The following is a 20,302-nucleotide window of genomic DNA, read 5'->3' on the forward strand; positions in this document are numbered from 1 at the left end:
CCATCGTGCTTGTGGTTTTCTCTGTGTGGAAATTTCTTCTCCCCGATACTCACTTATTGGCGTTCTTCCTTACTGGTCAGTTTTCAGATCACATCGACCTTTCTGAGAGGACTTCGTGTCGCCCAGCCTAAAGTGGCCTTCTAAATTCTCTCTGTCCTTTCCCCTGTTTTAATTCTATGCACACTGGTTATTATTTTCTGGTATTTCCTGATGATTATTTGTCTGGTGTGTTTCACCCCTGGAAAGGCAAGCACCAGGTGGGGTCTGTGTGTGTCTGGGCCACTGCTGTGTCCCCAGAGCCCAACACAGGCCTGATCCTGGAAGCATTTGGTGACTGACCACGTGAAGCCATTCACCTTCTCTTGTCCTCATGCCCAACTCTTGAGAGCGACTCATTAGGAAGTGGGAATTTTGCCTATTCTTTTGGACTAAAAAATTGATTGTTGAATTAGAAGAAAATCCTTAATCTATACTGTTTTGGAAGAAACAACAACAAAAAAAACCACATTGTCTTTTTTGCTAAATGAAGGATTAAAAACTCAGTTACCTCCTCCCCACCGGATTCTTGTTGATCCATTTAAATAGTAGCAAAGGACTGAAAAAGTTCCAAGCACCAGGAGAGAGAAAATGAGAAGCAGGAACAGATGAGAAAATGTTTGCCGAGGTTTGGAGGCTGGAAGACAGAATGGTGAGGGGTTCAAGTGCGGTGCCTGCAGGAAGCGGGCAGGGGGGAGCTGGCTTAGTCTGGGTCCCCATGGGCTTGGGACCTGGGGGCACCAGGGACTGTGAAGCAGAGAGCTCAGGTTGGCGACCAGTTTCTCCGTGGAATGGCTGGACCCTCATGTCGCCACTTTTACCCATTTCTCCCAGGCTACTGGATCCTTCTCTCTGAACAGAAGGAGATGGGGAGTGGGCAGAGGCTTAGAGCTCAGTGTGTCAGGCCGAGTGGAGAGAGCAGGCAAGGGGCAGATGGAAAACAGGAGGATTAAGGAAAGATCTTCATTTTAGCAGTGAGTAGCCAGAGCAGTGGGATCTGCAGCTTGGGTTGTCTCTGGGATGCACAGGGCCAGCAAGTATTTTTGCATGGTGTCCTTGTTTAGCATGAATTAGCCATTTGAGCCACATGAAATCAGGCTGTTAGGTCTTTTCTGGTCACCCAATCTCATGCAATGCTGAGATAAAAATATGGTCTGGCTGGCGGGGTTCATTGGCTTGCTAAGCCACGCCCCTGGAACTGTGGACTGGCCACTGCACTCCAAGATGATTCCTTAAATAGGAGTCCTGGAGCTCCTGGGGGCATGTGGTTAACCCCTTTCATGAAGGAGAGGGTCAGAGAGCACCCAAGGAGGAGAAACACGAGACTAGGGCTCATGCGGGACCTGGGCTGGACTTCGGGTAGCTGACCTGGTGACCACTGCCGTCCCTGCCAATCCCAGGGGGACTTTCTGGGGCCCCCTTCTGGGAGACACCTGTGGGGGATGCTTACAAAGAAAGCATTTCAAAGCATGGTGTTCCTATGTAATGTGGGGCACAAGCTAGGGGTTCCTGCCTGCTGCCTGCCTTCCCCACAGACTTCGGAATGCTGGTGCTCAGACTCCACTGAAGGAGGATGGAGGAGAAGAGATGGAATTATCTCAGACAAAGGACCGGAGTACTGAGTATTTGCTTCAGTGAAATGCTGATTCCTCATCCAGTCATCCTGGAGTGAAGCCCACCTCCCGCGGAAGTCCTGTCTACACACTCTGAGTCTCTCATTTGGATAGTTATTTTCTGCTTGAATATGGACCTCCAGGCAACATCAGACATTGGGAGAAAGCCTCCAACACCAATGACAGACAACACATATAACATACTTTAAAGGGAAGGGAAAAGCCCAAAACAGAGGAAATAGATATAAATCAGAATATGGGGTTGGGGGGAGAAAGCTCTAAAATCCTCAGAGATGGACCATTACACTCTTGAAAGCAGGACAGGGGGCAATGAAGCAAAAAGGAGCAAGCAAAGAAGAAGAAGAAGAAGGGCTTGGGAATCATTAATGCGATACTGCAATGAAAAATGTAATTGTAGGTTTAGACAATAAAATCAGTGAATCCACCAGGAAGTAGAAGAGCAAAGGCAGGAGAGAGAAAGTAAGAGAGAAGTGTTAAGCCCCCTAGAGGATCTAGTCAAGGAGTCCAGCATTTGACAAAACAGGAGTTCTAGAAAGAAAAATAATGAGAGGAGAAGAAATTACCTAAGAATTTCCAAGCCAAGGTGTATTAGACTGAAAAGACCCGAGACTTCAGGCAGAAAGCTCCTTGAGCGCCTAGCACAATCGATGAAGGAAAATCCCTTCCAAGGCATATCATTTAACAATGTTCAGAATATCAGCAATAAAGAGAAAACTTAATAGCTCATGCAGAAGATTGAAAATCCAAGTGGTAGTATTGGATGCTAGGAAGAAAAGTGTTCCAAATTCTGCTTTAGGAAAGTGATTTTTAATTAAATTCTATGCTCAGCCAAATTAGTGTTTGTTTGTTTGTTTCTTTTAAAGATTTTATTTATTTATTTGACAGAGAGAGATCACAAGTAGGCAGAGAGGCAGGCAGAGACGGAGGGGGTGGTGGTGGGGGGCGTGGGGGGAAGCAGGCTGCTGGCTGAGCAGAGAGCTCAATGCAGGGCTCGATGCGGGGCTCGATCCCATGACCCTGAGATCATGACCTGAGCTGAAGGCAGAAGCTTAACCCACTGAGCCACCGAGGTACCCCCAAATTAGTGGTTCTATCTGAAGGAATCCTAGAGATGTTTTTAGACAAGACTCAGAGAGTGTTTCTCTGTGTGTCCCTACCTGAGAATTCCTGCTAGCTATGCTTTTGCAAAATGATGAAATGGCCAAAAAACAAAAAACAAAAAACCCCTTGAACAAAGAAACAAGAGCTTCAACTCGGGGAGGGCTGAGAAATGAGTCCCCTGGTGGATGGATGGACAGGAGGCCCAGGTAACAACCGAGATGGGAGAAGAAAGAAGGTTGGCATCTGGGGACAGTGGGGACCCTTGAAAAAAGCTAACTGCTGCTTACCTGTTATAATACTAAACACAGGGAAAGATTTACAGTAGATCTTAGAGAAGTTGGGAGAATTCAATATGCAACTTCAGGATAAAACAATTATAAAGTCAAGAAAGAAAAAGCCATCATACTACCATATTTTACTGAATATAAGATGCCTTATTAAGTATTGATTTATTAATCATTATTTTAAGAAGAAAGAAGAAGCCATTGCCTATTAAAAAGGCAACTTGCAAGTCATGAGACATACCCATGTTTCAGAGATACGTTAGGAAGTTACAAAATGTACTTCTCATAATTGGTGCAGTGAACCATATTTACACCAATTACTGATTTCACCACAAATTGTGATGTTGATGGGGTAAGGGTGAGGAGAGGAAATGTCTGGGCGTGTACCCATGAGCCAAACATAAATGCTACATACTCATGTACTAAAAAAGAAAGGCAGAAATATTTAGAATGGGTAAAATATTTCATGCGTGATTCAGAGATGTCACCACATGAGGGACAGCTAAAATAATTGAGAGTGATGGCCTCTGGGCATGGGTGAGGTTGGAGTGGTTTGGAGTGAAGTGGTCTGGAGAGTTGTTGGTGTTGAAAACGAGCCTTTGGCATATAATGCACATCTGACACCTGTGGGGTTACTTTGATGTAAACAAAAGTAGAGGGAAATACACACACACACACACACACACACACACACACGCACACACAGCCTTTTTGGAACTTCAAAGTGGGACAATTGGAGACCTGGGACCCCCAAACCTGCTTGTCTTGGAAATATCATTTTTTTTTTAAAGATTTTATTTATTTATTTGACAGAGATCACAAGTAGGCAGAGAGGCAGGCAGAGAGAGAGAGGGGGAAGCAGGCTTCCTGCTGAGTAGAGAGCCCACAGTGGGGCTCGATCCCAGGACTCTGAGATCATGACCTGAGCCGAAGGCAGAGGCTTAACCCACTGAGCCACCCAGGTGCCCCCCTCCTCTTTTTTTTTTAAAGATTTTATTTATTTGTCTTGGAAATATCTTATCCAGACAGAAGGTTAAGATATGATCATAGCCTGCTTAACCGGCCTCCAGAAGGAATGGTACCTGTCCTCTCTCTTCCCCAGAAGGCAAGTGTGGCCAAGGATGGCCCAGTATCCTCTTATCTTTGCAGAAAGCTTCGGAATCTACAAGTTATTTCTCGTGTATTTTTTTTTAAAGATTCATTTATTTAGTTTAGGCGAGAGGGGCAGAGGGGGAGAAGGAGAGAATATCAAGCAAACCCCCACTGAGTGTGGAGCTCAACACAGGGCTGATGGCATGACCCTGAGATCAGGACCTGAGCTGAAACCAAGAGCCGGTAGTTTAACCAGCTGAGCCACCCAGGCATCCCTGTTCCCCCCATTTTAACCTGTCTGATCCTTACCACAGCCTCGATCAGGCCTGCCCATGGCCATGTCCTGCGTCAGAGACCACACCTGAGCCAGCACTGGCCCAGGGCCACAGCGGCACTTCTCTCTCGTGACCTAACGTCGTTCTGTCCCCATGATACCTTAGAGGAAAGAGGAAGAGGAGAGGAAGCGAGGAGAGGAGCAGATTCGCCTCCAGGAAGAGCAGAGGGCGAAGGAGCTCTACTGGACCCTGAAGCAGGCCCAGCTGCAGAGCCACGCCAGCGAGAACGAGGAGCGCGAGTGGGAGGAACAGCGTGAGTAGCGCAGTCTGCCTCCCCGCCCACCCTCCTCCCACGTGTGCCTGTGCCCCGTCGTCCTTCCGGTTCACGCGTTCGGCCGAGGCCTTCACCCAGGACCAGCCGTGCTCGGGGCCCTGCCAAGGACCCAGAGGGTAAGGGCTCCACCGGCCAGGAGCTTTCTTATGTGCCCGTAGAGGAGATTTCTTACACTAAAAAAGAAAACCCTGCATTGACTGCGTTAGCAGTCCTTCACTGGTTCTGTGCTGAGCGCTGGGCTCCCAGATATGAGGGATGACAGTGCTTATCTTGGAGGAGACAGACACGCAGGCTCCCGGCTTTGAGGGAGAAAGTCCCAGTACCGTTGGTGTACAGAGCGGCTATCCCGGTGGACTTCCGAAGGCAGCGTGAGAGGAAGCGAAGCTTCATGGGGGCACAGGAAAAACAGGCGAAGAGGTGGGAGAAGGAGAGGGTGCTCAAGACAGAGGCCTCAGCCCACCCTAGGTAAGGGCATGGTGATGGGAATGGGATATGCTTAGGAAGTCGGAGATGTATGGGGCCGGCTACAAAGGCTACAAAGCTTGGAGGGTGTCGGGTGGAGAAAAGTTAGGGGTGGGGGAAGAGGGAAGGCAGAAGCAGATTTGAAGGATGTGTTTCAGTATGTGCTGGGCTTCGTTTGAATCAGGTCTGGTGACACCTGGATCATAGGGATAGTGTGGAAATGACAAACCTTGCCCTAAGAAGTTTTTACTCATGGGGCAGGGCACACCCAGCAGGGCTATACTGGGAACCACCAGGAGGAGGGAGCCAGGGACAATGCGGGCAGGAGTCTCTCTTGTGGTTTGCTTGGGGCAGGTGAGGCCAGGCAGGGTCAGCAGGTGTAGGATTGGCTGGTTTGAATAATGTCTGTAGGCTCCGGGGCACAGGGGCTCTTGAGTTGTCTGACGCCTGGTCCTGGGGGCAGGTGGGCAGTGCTCCAGACTGTGAGAACTAGATAGAGGAAGTGATTCGAAGATTTTTGGATTGGCTGGTTTGCAAGTGAAAGGCATGCTTGTGGGTGAGTCCTTTAGCATCTTTAGGAATTGGCCAATTCTGGGAGAGTGAGTGTCTCTCTTGGCTGAGCAAAGTCCTGGACGTCAAAACATGGAGAAAATAAAAAGGCATGGTTCATGCAGGTGGACAGTGGGACACTTGTAAAAGTGGGTTTGGGGGTGAGAAAGAGGATGAAGCTGTGGCAGTGGTGTCCCTGAGAGATGACTGGAACCAGGGCCAGGGAGAGGGGAGCCCAGAGGCTGCATGACTTCCACTCATCAGCCCTCTGGTCCTCAGCCTTTCTCAACCACAGGCCAGATTCACTCAACCGACTTGAAAAAAAAAATTGAAATACAATTCACATAACATAAAATTCATCCTTTTAAAGTGGACACTTTCCCTTTTATGGCTGAGTAAGGCTCTCGTGTAGGCATGGACCACCATTTTGTTTATCCGTTCATTAGTTGATGGACCTTTGAGTTGTTTCCCCTTTGGGGCTATTATGAATAATGAATAATGTTGATCTGAACATTGTTTTCTTTTTTTTGGTGGTTCTTGAATATGTGTTTTTTACTGAAAAAAATCATTCCTAAATTAGCAGACAGAAATGTACAAATACATGGGTAAATAATGTAATGACAAAGGACTATTTTTTTTCTTTTCTCCAAAGGACTATTTTTGTGAAAAATGTTTTCTTTTAAGTGTTTTTAAAAATCATTAGATTTCAGTGCAAAATGTACCCCCTAGCACCTTTTAGAACACAAGTGCAAGCTCAGAAAAATAGCGGTGGAAGGAAGTTAGCTACGTTCTGTGCCATTGTCAATGGTTACATCTCCACAAGCAATGAATGAGTGTTCCAAGTTCTTCCCATCCTTGCCAATGCTTGGTATCTTTTGTCTTTTTGATAATAGATGTCCTAACAGGTGTGAGGTGATGTCTCCTTGTGGCTTTGATTTTCATTTCCCTGGTGATTAATAATGTTGAGCACTTTTTCATGTACCTGCTGGTCATCTGTAGGTCCTTTTGGAAAAATGTCTATTCAGGTCCTTTGCCCATTTTTTAAAATGGGTTATTTGTTTTTGGCTATTGAGTTGTATGGACTCCTATATATTTTGGATATTAACCACTTATCGGATATGTGGTTCACAAATATTTTCTCCTAGTCCGCAAGTTGCCCTTTTGTTTTGTTGATGATTTCCTTTACTGGGCAGAAGGTTTTTAATTTGACATAATCTCACCTGTTGGTATTTTTGCTTTTGGTGTCATATCCAAAAAAACATCGCCAAGACCAATGTCAAGGAGATTTTTTCCTATGTTTTCTTCCAGGTGTTTTACAGTTTCAGGTCTTATATTTAAGTCTTTAATCCATTTTGAGTTGATTTTTGTGTTTGCTAGGAGGTAAGTGTCCAATTTCATTCTTTGGCATGTGGATATCCAGTTTTCCCAGTGGGACCATTTTTTTGATGAGACTGTCTTTCCCCATTGTGTATTCTTGGTGCCTTCGTTGAAAATTATTTGACTATGTATGCGTAAGTTTATTTCTGAGCCCTATATTTTTTTCCATTGGTCTATGTTTCTGTTTTTATGCGAACACCATACTGTTTTGGTTACTATAGCTTTGTAATATAATTTGAAATTAGGAGGTGAGATGCTACTAGCTTTGTTCTTCTTGTTCAAGATTGCTTTAGCTGTTCAGAATCTTTTGTGATTCCCAACAGATTTTAGGATTATTATTTTTTCTATTATCTCTGAAAAATGCCATTGGAAATTTAATAGGGATTGCATTGAATCTGTACATTGCTTTGTGTAGTATGTATATTTTAACAATATCAATTCTTCCACTATATGAGCATAGGATATCTTTTCATTTATTTGTGACTTCTTTAACTTTTTTCTTCAGTGTATTATAGTTTTTAGTGTCTTTTGTTTCCTTGGTTAAATTTATTGCTAAGTATTTTATTTTATTTTTTTCCCTTTCCAAGTTTTTATTTAAACTCCAGTTAGTGAGATGCCTGGGCGGCACAGTTGGTTAAGCATCTAGCTCTTGTTTTTTTGCTCGGGTCATGATTTCAGGGTCCTGGGCTTGAGCCCTGCATTGGTCTCCACGCTCAGTGTACACTCTCTTGAGATTTTCTCTTTCCTCCCTTTGCCCCTCCCCTTCATGCTGTTTCTCTCTTTCTCTCTCTCAAATAAATAAATAAAATCTTGAAAAATAAATTCCCATTAGTTAACATACAGTGTAATACTAGTTTCACTTGTGGAATTTAGTGTTTCGTCATTTACATATAACACCCAATGCTCATCACAAGTGCCCTCCTCAACACCCATCATCAATTTCACCCATCCTGATGCTGTTATGAGTGAGGTTGTTTTACTAATTTCTTTTTTGGATAGTCATCGTTACTGGATAGAAACACAACTGAGGCTTGTATGTTGATTTTGTATCCTGCAACTTTACCAAATTTGTTTATTAGTTCTAACAATTTTTGGGCGAAATATCTAGGGTTTTCTCTATGTAAGGTCATGCCACCTGCAAACAGGGACAATTTTTACTTCTTCCTTTCTGATTTCGATGCCTTTTACTATTTTTTGCTTGCCTAAATATTCTGGCCAAGACTTCCAGTATCATGGGTAGAGAAGTGATCTTAGAGCAAAAGCTTTCAACCTTACACTGTCGTGTATGACATTGGCTGTGGGCTTGTCATGTATGGCTTTTATTATGAGGTTCATTCTTTCTATACCCAATTTGTTGAGTGTTTATCATGAAAAGATGCTGAATTTTGTCAAATGCTTTTTTGCATCTCTTGAGATAATCAGACGATTTTTGTGCTTTTTGGGAATGTGGCTTATCGTAGTTAGAGATTTGCGGGCGCTGAGCCAGCCTGGCAATCCAGGGATTAATCGCACGTGATTGTGGTGTACAGAGCCTTTGCAAAGGCCCCGTGGAGGAAATGGCATTTGGTTTGGGAAAAGTGGGGAAACCCAGAAGCAGGGCAGGGCCTCCGGCAGAAGGAGCAGCACTGAGCAAAAGCAAGGTCATCGTGTGTGTAGGACGCGGTACGTGTCCCCATGTGGCTGCAGCCTGAGGTTCACAGTGCACAACGGTGAAAGTGACAAAGGTAAGATGGGAAAGAGCTAAAGAAGAATTCATTCGTTTAAATTCAGGATAGAAGAAGACATAGGAGAAAAAAAAGGCAGGACAAAGCTTTATCCTGCAAAAACAGTGAGCAGTTAAAAAAGTGAAGTCACTTGAGGCCGCTCTCGTGTGGGAGAAGGAGCACTGGACTGGGAGTCCTGCCCTTGCTCTGTCACTGACTTGTGTGACTGTGAGCTAGTTTGTGCCCAGCTGCACGGTTTCTTCATTTGGAAAGTGGAGGTAATCCTGTTGAGTTGAGACTTGTTGGGAGGGTAGAGTAAGGGTATAGTAAGAGTCCTTACTCTTACTCAGCGACACGTTGAGGTGGACGGTTAGGGGCAGGGCAGGTGTTTCATTAAGGATGCAGGCCGGAGATCATCGGGCCCTGGAGCTGTTTAACTGCTAATTAATGCGCCGTGTGGCAATGGAAAGTGGAAAAACCTCCAAAAGACAGAGAAAAGGTGATAATGCGGGCCCTATGATGCTGGTTCTTTATTTTATGCTTCCTTAAAGAATGATGAGCTAAACTCTGGAGGCTGTCATTCAAAACCAGCAAAGCCATTCTGCACTCTATTAATTTAATATGAAAGATTATAGTGGGCCATTAATCTACTGGGAGCAGCAGTTTTTGATAAAACACCTAAATTAAATTCTCCGAGTTAGAAAAAAAAAAGGGCATTGTTTCCTTTAGTATCACTTGAATTCAGGGTTCGTTATTCAGTTCGAATAGCAGAGCAGGCTCTGGCCTCTGAGAAGCTCTGAAAATCTCAGGCAAAAATTCATTTAATTAATTCTCAACTGCAAACTCGTAGGAGTGTCGAGTTAGGTGCTGTCTCGTTGCCCAGAGATTTGGAGAAGAGCCAGCATGACTTGGTAAATGATACTAGTCCCAAATATTGGAAGTTGTTCTCGTGAACCCTTCCCCTCCCTCCTTGGCTGTGTCGCTCTGGTGTGGCTCCTACCCCACCGTGCGAACTCTGCTTGCCTCACCCTTTGCTGTGTGCTCAGAGCCCAGGGAGAAAAATGTGTGCTCGGGCCCAGGATGGAGTCCAGCTGTGTTGGTTCTGTTCTCTTTGTTCATAGAAAAGAGAGTGCTCTGGAGTCTGGGTTTAACCTGGGTGATTCTACAATGCCGTGCGCTGGAGACAGGCAGACCCGGAAAGGGGGATGCCGTGTGGTGGGGAGATGGGGTGGGGCAGAGCCGAATGTGGGGCCGGAGGGAAAGATAACACCAAGCAGGGTCTGTTCGGTGCACGGATGGCCCGGGAAATGGAGCAGCATCTCTTTGGACAGAACCAGTACTGGCTGTTCCTCCAGCTCCGAGTGTCACGTAGGGTTGGTTTTACAACTGAAAATAATGCCAGCCGGAGTCCCCACGTGCTCGATTTGTATCCTGCTTGGGCTTCTCTCTCTCCTCTTGAATTGCTCAAGAATCTCTGGGGGTTTCGGTTGTCCCAAAGCAGAGTCTGGGGAGCACTCTGGTCTTAAGGAACCTCTGAGGTTGCGTCTGGTGGCCACAGGGGGTCACTGTTGGCAGCCATCAGGAATTGCTAGAGGGACTTGGCTGAGGGTGACCTCAGAGGCCTTGGAGTCAGGGAGCAGAGAACATTTCCTTCCCTTGGCCTACATTTAGCTGTGGGTGAGCCTCACTTTCTTTCCCTGAGGCTCATCTCTCAGGGTCCGTCATCTTGGTGCCAAACCCTCCCGTGGGTTGGGTCCCCAGGGGTCTGTGTGCATACCTTTCAGTATCTGGACGGCCCGTTGTCCTCCCCGCCGGGGTCAGGAAGCTTCCCTGTTTCACAAAATTTTCATTTTCCCCATTTGCCTGACCAGAGCTCCTGACACTACCCAGCCCCTCCCCCTATACCAATTCCCCACCTGCACTCCTTTCTGTCTTAAGTGGGATGGACCCTTTCTAAATATATTTATGATATTTAATGAACTTGTACTCTGTGCCAGAGCTGTCCAGGACCCTTCCATGTAATATTTCATTTACCTCATTTACAGAGCAACCCTACGAAGTCCCCATTTTACAGATGGGGAGATAAAATATAGATACGGTAATTGGAGTTGTCCAGTGTCACATGGAGTGGAAAATGGAGAAGTTAAACACAACTGCCCACATAAACAATTTAAATCTTTATGGGTAACTTTTCATTTTATATATGCACATATATATTTGTATATATATTTGTGTATATATATGTATATAAATATATAAAAATACATATTGTATATTATATAAATACATGTAATAATATATAATGTATATCATAAATAAATATATATTTATATATTTATATATAAATAATATATATAACATATAGAAATAAATATGTATTTGTATGATATATATGATTCACTAATTTTTAGAAACATTATATTATTTATTCAAGGCAGGACTCTACACTGACACTGCTTTGAAGCATTGGGTTTCTCTGTGGACGTAACTGCATCATCGGAATTCTATAAAACAGTGAGTCTTTTTTATCCGGGTGGAGGGAAAAAGGGCCCAAGGAACCATGGGCAAGTTCTCTAGACAGGGGTCTCATGACGAGCAGCAGCTAACGATCTTCTAGAACTCCATGTCCTCCTGGGATCCCATAGTCACCTCCACCTCAACACATCCGAACCTCAACCCTCCCTTCCCCCAACGGGCTTTATCACCTGGCTGCCAAGGGCAGAAACTTGGCTGTCATTCTGGTCTCTCCTTTTTGCTCACGATCAGTCCCCAAACTTACCAAGAGGTAAGAATTCTACTTCTTTCCTGTTCTTTGAATTTACCCCCTTCCACCCCATTGCCCTGGTACCATCTGAACGTGGACCTCGTGGCTCTTCACCTCCATCTCTGTTTTCCAAGCCTACATTCTTGTTGCTGTCAAAATTCTTTCCCAGCACTGCAGCCAAACCGATCTTCGAGAAGTGGAAAGAGCCTCCTGCTCTCCTGCTGAAAACATGTCAGGGGCTTCCAATCACCCTTTGGTAAAGCATCAGAATTAATTAGCCAGTGTTTACTGGTTTCCTAAATGGGCTTCCCTGTTTCTGCATCCTCACCTCTTGCGGGGTCCGTAAGGGAGCTGCCCTGCAGCCATGCCCACTCACCCCAGGAGGGATGCCTGAGCTCCCTCTTGCCCCTGGGCCTCTGCCCCTGAGCCTGCTCTGCCCAGAAGACCCTTTCCTTGGCCTCTATTGGTCGAATCTCACGTGTCCACCAGGCATCAGTGTAGATGTCCTTCTGCAACACAGCTGCATGGCCTGCTGGCGTGGTTCCCTTGCTAGACGGAAGCTCTCTGACAGCACGGACTGTGTCTTGTTCATTGCTGTACCCATCTCTCCCAGGATCATCTTGGCAGCCAGCCATTAGAAGAAGATACTGTACTGTATCATCTGCCAGAAATGGTCCCGTGTGTCCAAATCTATGATGATCACGCAGAGACTGCGCCCTCTAGAGGTGTGCAATGAGCAGCTTTGGTCCTGCGCAGCACAGAGTGGGCATAGAGTGGGTCCTAAGGACGCAGGTGCTGCATAGATGTGCACGCCCTGCCTGACTGTGTTAGAGTGTTAAGAACTCTGCCTTTTGCAGTGACTGGCCTGGCTCGATGTCTGCCGCTCTGTACTCGCCTGCAGACTCTTCCAGGAGGAAAACCAGCTTCTGTTTTTGCTCTTCGGTGTTAGAGAACTGAGCAGTGTTATCTTGAGCACAGATAAGGACATGATTTCAGACCAGTCTGGCAGTTTGGGCAGCCATTGGATAAGGGATGGTACTGTCTCCATGGAGGGAAAACTAAGACCCAGAGAGATGAAAAGTTGTCCCGGTCTAGACAGTTAGGAGTAAAGCCAAGCAAATGCCAGCTCTCTCTACTCCCCTGAGCCTGCGGCATATGAAGTTTCCAGGTCTGATATGGGAGAGTTTGGATTCCAAAGCCTGTGGGGCTCCTGGTTTCTTCCTGAGCAGGAGGGTTCCAGGCTGGGCCATCCTGGAGGGTGGTGTCTCAGTTCTGGGGAGGTGGCCCCAGGCCAGGCAGGTGTGGGTGCCTCCCTGAGATAGGGGGTCAGAGCTGGAAGGGATCTTCCCCTTATCTGCATGGGAGAGAACTGAGAGCCGAGGCAGGGACACAGCTGGGTACACATCTTGCTGATGGAGACACTTAGCTATGCTCTGGCTGCTTCTTCTTCTTCTTCTTCTTCTTTATTTGAGAGAGAGAGTGAGCATGAACAGGAAAAGGGACAGAGGGAGAGAATATCAAGCAGACTCCCCATTGAGTGCAGAGCTCCACTTGGGGCTTAACATGGGGCTTGCCCACCAATAATGCACCAGGATTCCGCTTTCTCTGTACCCTTGCTGACACTTGTTTACTGTTTTTCCTAATTAAACAAGTTAAAAAAAATAGCTACTCTCATGGGTGTGAAGTGGTATCTTACTGTGCTGGGTCCAATGTTGGATCTCTCAAGTCAGCCTTGCTTCTGAAGTCTTCAGGGTTTTCCCACGATCCCAGTTGTCTTTATGGTGTTACTGGGAGATGAGCCTCAGTCTCCCGCAGGAAGGAGAGAGGAGGCTCTGGATCCTACCTCAGGAGTGGGGTTGGCTGTGCTCCCCCTTTGTGCTGTGCTCAGTGCGGGCCCTCCCGGTGCCTGCTGGGTGTCATGTCGGGCCAGAGTGCGGTTGTGGAAGGAAGCAGGTGACCCGGGGTGGGTCCTCACTTCCACAGCAGGTCCACTGGGCCACGCGGAGAGTCTCACACTTGCTGGCTCAGGGCAAAAAGATGCTCGTGGCTCCTCCTATGAGTACGGGTTATTTTCACTGCGTTAGCAGGAAGAAACCCCATGAGTTTTGGCTGAGGGTTTTTGTGGCAGATTCATGGGATACGGACTGAATCCGTTTCTGATTCCGAGTAGGAACTAAAGCAACCTTTGAAGATTTTAAAGTGCAATTTAGGGTAAGCTGCTTGACCCTGAGCAGGTTCCCTGTGATTGATCAACAAGGGTGTCTCTTCCTGGACTGGCCATGAACTCTGGTTTGGACCTAGTAATAATACCAGGGCTAATGAAAAGAAACATTTTTAACCCTTAACCATGGTGCTTAGTATGTCCCTGACATGGTTTTAAGTGGCTTACCTTATTAGCTCCCTCCATCGTCATGACAGCTTTATGAGGTAGGGACTGCGGTTAGCTCCATTTTACTTAGGAGGGAACGAAGGCCAGGCTGATGAAGTAACTTGTCCACAGTGGGACCGTGGAGCTGGGATGTGAACCGAGGAAGCCCGGCTCCAGACTCTGGCTTTGGGACATCTGAAGAAAGGATCAACGTCAGGCACCCGATCTAATAAGACACCGCCTTTCCAGAACACTTCACAGTTTATGGTGTTTTTCTGCTTCTGTGAGGCAGACATTCGTGTCATTCTCATTTTGCCAGAGAAGGAAACTGAGGCCTAGAGGTGTTCGGGGACTTTCCTAGGGAAGCCGGATGGTGTGTGGCAGGCACATGCTAAAAAGGGACCTGGCCTGCTCCGTTGGTGGGAATAAGTTGGTGCAGCCACTGTGGAAAACAGTATGAAGCTTTCTCAGAAAATTAAAAATAGAACTCCCCTATGATCCAGCAACCCCACTTCTGAGTATCTAGCAGAAGGAAATGAAAGCAGGCCATTGGAGAGATACCTGCCCTCCTGTGGGCAAGGTGGCTTCATTTACAGCAACCAAGATATGGAAACAACCTCAGGGTCTGTCATTGGATAAGTGGATAAAGAACATGTGTGTGTGTGTGTGTGTGTGTGTGTGTGTGTGTACACACACAGGCACACAATGAAATATTATTAAACCATGAGAAAGGAAGAAATCTTGCCATCTACAACAACGTGGATGGACCTTGAGGGCATTAGGCTAAGTGAGATTAGTCAGACAGGGAAGGACAAATACTACTTGACAGCACTTGTATACAGAACCTAAAAAAGCCAGACTCACGGAAGCTGACTAGAATGGTGGTTACCAGAGGCTGGTTGGGAGGGTGGCGTGGAATGGGGGAGGTGTTGGTCCAAGGGCACAAACTTGTAGCTGGAAGAGGAGTAGGTTCTGGAGAGAGAAAGCCCGTTGCGATTATGGTCAACAATAGTCAAGAATGCTGTATTATATACTTCAAGATTGCTAAGAAGCTAGATCTTTTTTTTTTTTTTTTAAAGATTTTATTTATTTATTTGACAGACAGAGATCACAAGTAGGCAGAGAGGCAGGCAGAGAGAGGAAGGGAAGCAGGATCCCTGCTGAGCAGAGAGCCCGATGTGGGGCTCGATCCCAGGACCCTGGGATCATGACCCGAGCCGAAAGCAGAGGCTTTAACCCACTGAGCCACCCAGGCGCCCCAAGAAGCTAGATCTTAAATGTTCTTACCACGAGAAAGAATTATAGGGGGGTGATGGAGGTGTTAGCCAAGGCTATGGGGGCAGTCCTCACAATATATTAATTTGCCAAGTCAGCACGCTGTATACCTTAAGCTTACAGAATGTTAGATGTCAACTCAATCTCAAAAACAACATAGAAAAATGCCAGGGGAGGAAACAACTCAGGAAAGCTGTCTTGGAGCCGCCCTTGACTCTATGTGCCTCTGTGTCGGTCCCTTTTCTATAATCACGGCTGGTCAGCAGCTTGGTTTTGACAAGGCCAAGGCTTGCTTCCTGCTCTTAGCCTCAGCCACTCTCTCAGCCCCGAGAGCCGTCAGCGCCGGGCCCTTCTGGCTGCCCTGGCTGCCCGTTCCGCGCAGCTGCTCTGAGTGGCTGAGCACAGCTGCACAGGAAGGGTCTGTAGAGCGTGGGGAGCATGGTAGAGCCAGAGCACAGAGTGGAGAGGAGATCAGAAGCCGTTGGGTTGGGGAGGAAGAGGGCAGGCAGGACACCTCTTAAGGACTGGAGGAGAGGGCGTTGTCCTTTATCCTGTGTGCACTGGGGCTCCCGAAGGCCTTTGAGGAAGAGGATGGCTGGATTGGAGCAGGCCTTTAGGAGCTGGGTTTCGTCTCCATGTGTCTGATGGCCCAGGGCCTCACCTGGCTGAGTTCCAACAGCTTGTCTTCCTAGTTGGCCTGTGGCTTCCTTCTGCAGCCTGTCATTGAGTGTCACTGTCTCTCAGGGGCTATAAGCTCTCAAAGGTCACTGGCTTTTATAGGGCACTGGCTCCTGTGTTTAATTTGTTGGCTTGTGGCTGCAAAGCTCAGGCCCAGGCGTCCTGTCCTTCTTTGACCCTCCCCTGGCAATGCGGGGCAGGCGTCGTGGTGTTCGTAGTGTCTGGAATGTACAGATGAACCAGCTGGGCACCAAACATAGATTTCTCCCTGGGATGGCTTCTTTTCTCTGGAAAACTCCTACTGACCTTTCCAGATGCTTCCACTCTTTGGGTGGCTGTTGGCTCCCTCACAGAATATGAGAGCCGCTGCTCCTAAACCCTGACAATACTTTATCTACCCTGACAATAACTATCTAACACAATTTCATTGTGTTAAGAAATATTTGTCTTATTTTCCCAGGCAGGCTCTGAGCACCTCGAGGGAAGGGTCTGGTCTTTGTTACGTCTGCACCCGGCTCAGAGTTCAGTACTTCATGGAGCACAGCCCTCCAAGACTAGGGATTGCCTTTTGACTAACTCCTGTGTATGTCGGCACTGGGTTATAGCAACGAACCTGCCCTTTGGGGGCTCACCCTACTGAACCCCTTGCATGTGACCTCCACTTCCATGAATCTTTCCAAGGGACAGACTTCAAGCTGCCTTCCTCAGAGCTGGGGATATGTTCTATTATGTTTCAAGAAAAGGCCTTTGACAGCTTGAGAGGCAGAAGTGCTCTCTTTCAGAACAAGGGCTGTTTGCCTTGTATCCTCCAAACACAGTTCTCTGATGCTGATTGGTTGTAGGTGTTTGCTACACGGGTAGAATGGAGTTGTTGGAACACGAATGGACTCTGGCTAAGAGCTGACTCCAGGAGGAAGGGGGACCTGCCCGGGCCTACGCGGTCACCAATCATGCACAGTTAGCACATGTCCAGCTCCTGGAGTTCTCTACAAAAAGAATTAGATATTAGAGGCAGATAGGAGCCTGACGAGATTCAATCAGACTACAAAAGAATCGGTTTGAATGCTAGCCCTCACCTCCAACAGGTTGTGTTCCCTCTCTTGGCATTTCCCCAGTTCCAGGACTCCTGTTTGAGTTTCAGAAGCAGCAGCACACAGATGGCTTTCCGAGGCCACTTGGCTGAGACTGGGCCCCGCCTTGGGAAACACAGAACGCTGCAACGTTGGAGAGAGGGGCATCTGGAGTTCGTGGTCTGCAAGTGACCAAGCTACCAGAGGAGCCTCTCTCTCCAGCACGCTCACCCAGCAGTGGTCAAGGACCCCGCAAACCTGAGAAAGGGCACCAGAACCAGGGCACCAGGGTTTCTAACTCCTCAGCCTGTGAGAGCAGGAAGGAGGGCTCCTGGCTTGGCTTGGCCACTGACCCAGCTGGGCGGGTTACTGTCCTTCCTCGGGCCTCAGCTTCAATGTGAGCAACATGAGGAGGCAGGACTGGAGGGTCTTAATGCTTTTTGTGGGAAGGAGAAGGGGCTCTGGTGTTAGGCGCACCGGGTTTTCAAAGGAAGGGAGCATGAGAGGTAGGGTGCAGGTGCGGGGGAGGGGCTGCCTGGGCTTTAGAACCATCTGCACGTGGGTTCCAACCCTGGCCCTGCCCCTTGTTAGCTGTTTATTTGGGGGCAAGTTATGTCACCTTCTGGATGCTGGGTTTCTGATGTAGAAATAGTGATGGGCCCTTCACCCTGGGTGGTGGGGGGAATCACCTGTAAGGAGATATTGCAGGGAAAGCATGGAATAAGGGCTCAGTGCAGAGAAAGCCTACAGTCAATGTGGGGGATGGCAGTAGTATTTGGAGATGCTGACCACCTTGACAGGTGTCCTTGAGGCCGGTCGGTGGCCATGTGGTCTGAGCAGCTGCTCTAAGCAGGGTGCCCCCAGAAAGAAACCCATGTAGAGCTGTATATTTCCACCAAAGGTTTCTTGCTCATTCTGGACCGGGGCTGCAGGAACAGGCCAATGAACCTAACCTGTCACGAGTGTCCTCCCTCCATGGCAACAGACAAACACCCAGGGCTGTTGGCCAGAGCTGGGCCTGTCTGGCCGTTCCTGGGCTCTGAGCCTCCATGTAGCCCATGGGGGGTGAATCCAGGTGAATTGTGGGACTCTGGGTGAGTCCTGGGGCTCTGGGCCCAGTCCTGGCTTGCTGGGTGTATGGCCTGGGCTGTGGGTCGGGGTGAACATGCTTTCCACTCCTTTCCAGTGCGCAGGTCCAAGGCCGCGGACGAGGAGAGGAGCCGCCGAGCTCAGCGTGCCAGGGACGAGTACCGGCGCCACTCACTCCGTGCCATCCAGAAGGGCATGGTCGCCGGCCTCAGCTCCATGTTCCAAGAGCTCGGCCAGAGCCAGGAGCAGGAGGCCAGACTCTACCACCACCTGCCAGGCCCCGGGCCTCCGCCTCCCCTTGCCATACCTGTCAGGTGGGTCTTGACAAATAGAGCGTGGCTGGGGGCTCCAGTCCCTGTTCTGCTCCAACAGCTGTGAATGTTGGAGCTAGTCATTTCCCTGCTGTGGGCCTCAGTGTTCAAATCTGTTATGGGGCCAGAGGGAGGTAGTGAGGAGTCTGGCTGGAGATTTCTAATAGGCCCAGAGTTCTGGGAGTCTTAACATTTTGGGGCCTAGGATTCCTTTGAGAACCCAAAGAAAGCTGTATACTCTCTTTCCTCCAAGCTGTGCATATGAAAATACCCAGAAATGTTTGCACATCATTTCAAGTTCTTAAAGGTCCATAAACCCCAAGAACTTGTAATATAAGACCTCAAATGGGTTAAATATGGCCCAGCTGCTTGGAAACCAGGGCTGGTTGCTCTTTCTTTCTAACCACAGGTAGTGCTGGTACATGCCTGGTTCTGGTCACAGGCTTGTAGATGAGCGTGGTTGAGTCCTGAGGGTCCTCACACACCTGGGTCTCCAGAATGGCTTGGCAAGGACACTTAGGTGACTGCCCATCATTCCAGAACCCAGGGTCAAGAGGTTGCCTGTGGCCTCTCCAGTTTCCACTTGTGCCCACCTTAGGCCAGCCCCGAGGTTGGTCCCCCACACCTCCATCCTTGCCGAGCAACTACTGCCCCATGAGGGTGGGTGGTAGTGCCTGCTCGGTCCCAAACCACAGTTAATCTGCATGAGGGTATGTTCTGAGTTCTGCTTTAATTGGGATTTAGGATTATTCATAACCCCCCTTCGCCCTCTCCCTGAGGGCTAGGGAGGGCTGACCATGCCTGCATTTCTTCCTTCCTTTCTTCTCCTCCCCACCCCCCCAGTCCTTCCTTCCTTATCATTTATTGGATTCACAAACCAGGAAGTTTAAAAAGAAATATGGAAAATGGCTGTCTCCCATTCCTGCCTCCCCCTTCTTGGATCTCCCTGGCCCCATGGGGAGCCCTGTCCTCAGTGTATGTGTACCCCTCAACCCCAGTTCCTTTGTGTAGTTGGTGACATGAAAAGTCATAGCTCCCTCTGTTTTTCCCAGAAAAGTTTGCATGTTTTACACATGGCTCTGCGTCTTGACTTTTATTTCCATTTAACTGTATTTTGGAGGTCTTTACATATCAGTTCTTAGCTATTCATTTATTGTTATTTTTCATTTTTTTTTTAAGATTTTCTTTTTAAGTAATGTCTACACCCGATGTGGGGCTCGAACTCACAGTCCAGAGATCAGGCGTCCCATGCTCCACTGACTGAGCCAGCCAGTCACCCTGGTTATTTTCTTTTTTTTCTTTCTTTCTTTTTTCTTCCTTCCTTCCTTCCTTCCTTCCTTTCTTTCCTTTTTTTTTTTATAGTTGCATTGTATTCCACTTCACAGATGTGCTAGAAGTCATTTATTAACAACTCTTAACAGACATTGGAGTTGTTTGAAATCTCTGGTTATGACCACAGTGCCCTTAATAAATAATATTGTAGATGTTCATTTTACACATGGGCTGCCCTGGGAGGGAGGCTGACGGGCCATCCTCTCTGGGTGTCTGGGTCTGCTGCTCCTGATATACAAGGGTCACCAGGGCATGAAGTAATTCATGGATGCTGGTATTCGTGCCCTACAAATTCTAGAGGGAAAAAATGCCTTTTCTCTCCCTCAAACACCTCCTCCTATCCTCTTTTATTTCCAACCTGTGTGGCTTTTTTGGAAGCAAGCAATAACAATGTTCTTTTGGGGAAAGTAATAATAGTTGGTGCATTAGTACCGGCAAAGTGCCTTCATGCAACTCGACTCATTGAATTCTCTTCACAGGCATGAGTGTGGTTATCATGCTGATTCGTTCTCATAGTGGCCCTCCCTCCCCTCCCCTCCCCCTTTCTCGTCCTCCCCCCCAACTCCTT

At 47.7% G+C, this 20,302-nt stretch overlaps 1 protein-coding gene across 7 annotated transcripts in view; it reads left to right on the plus strand.

The window, feature by feature from the left end:
* The window catches only part of SH2D4B (SH2 domain containing 4B), an 82,683-nt gene that overhangs the window by 32,745 nt on the left and 29,636 nt on the right, over positions 1–20,302 (plus strand). For all 7 annotated transcript variants that reach the window (XM_047703605.1, XM_047703606.1, XM_047703611.1 and 4 more), the window contains exons 4-5: positions 4,588–4,735; positions 18,189–18,405. In XM_047703605.1, the coding sequence (XP_047559561.1) occupies positions 4,588–4,735; positions 18,189–18,405 (365 nt within the window). The remainder of the gene's footprint in view (positions 1–4,587; positions 4,736–18,188; positions 18,406–20,302) is intronic.

The sequence above is a fragment of the Lutra lutra genome, chromosome 14, assembly GCF_902655055.1.
Source record: "Lutra lutra chromosome 14, mLutLut1.2, whole genome shotgun sequence".
Classification (NCBI taxonomy): Eukaryota; Metazoa; Chordata; class Mammalia; order Carnivora; family Mustelidae; genus Lutra; species Lutra lutra.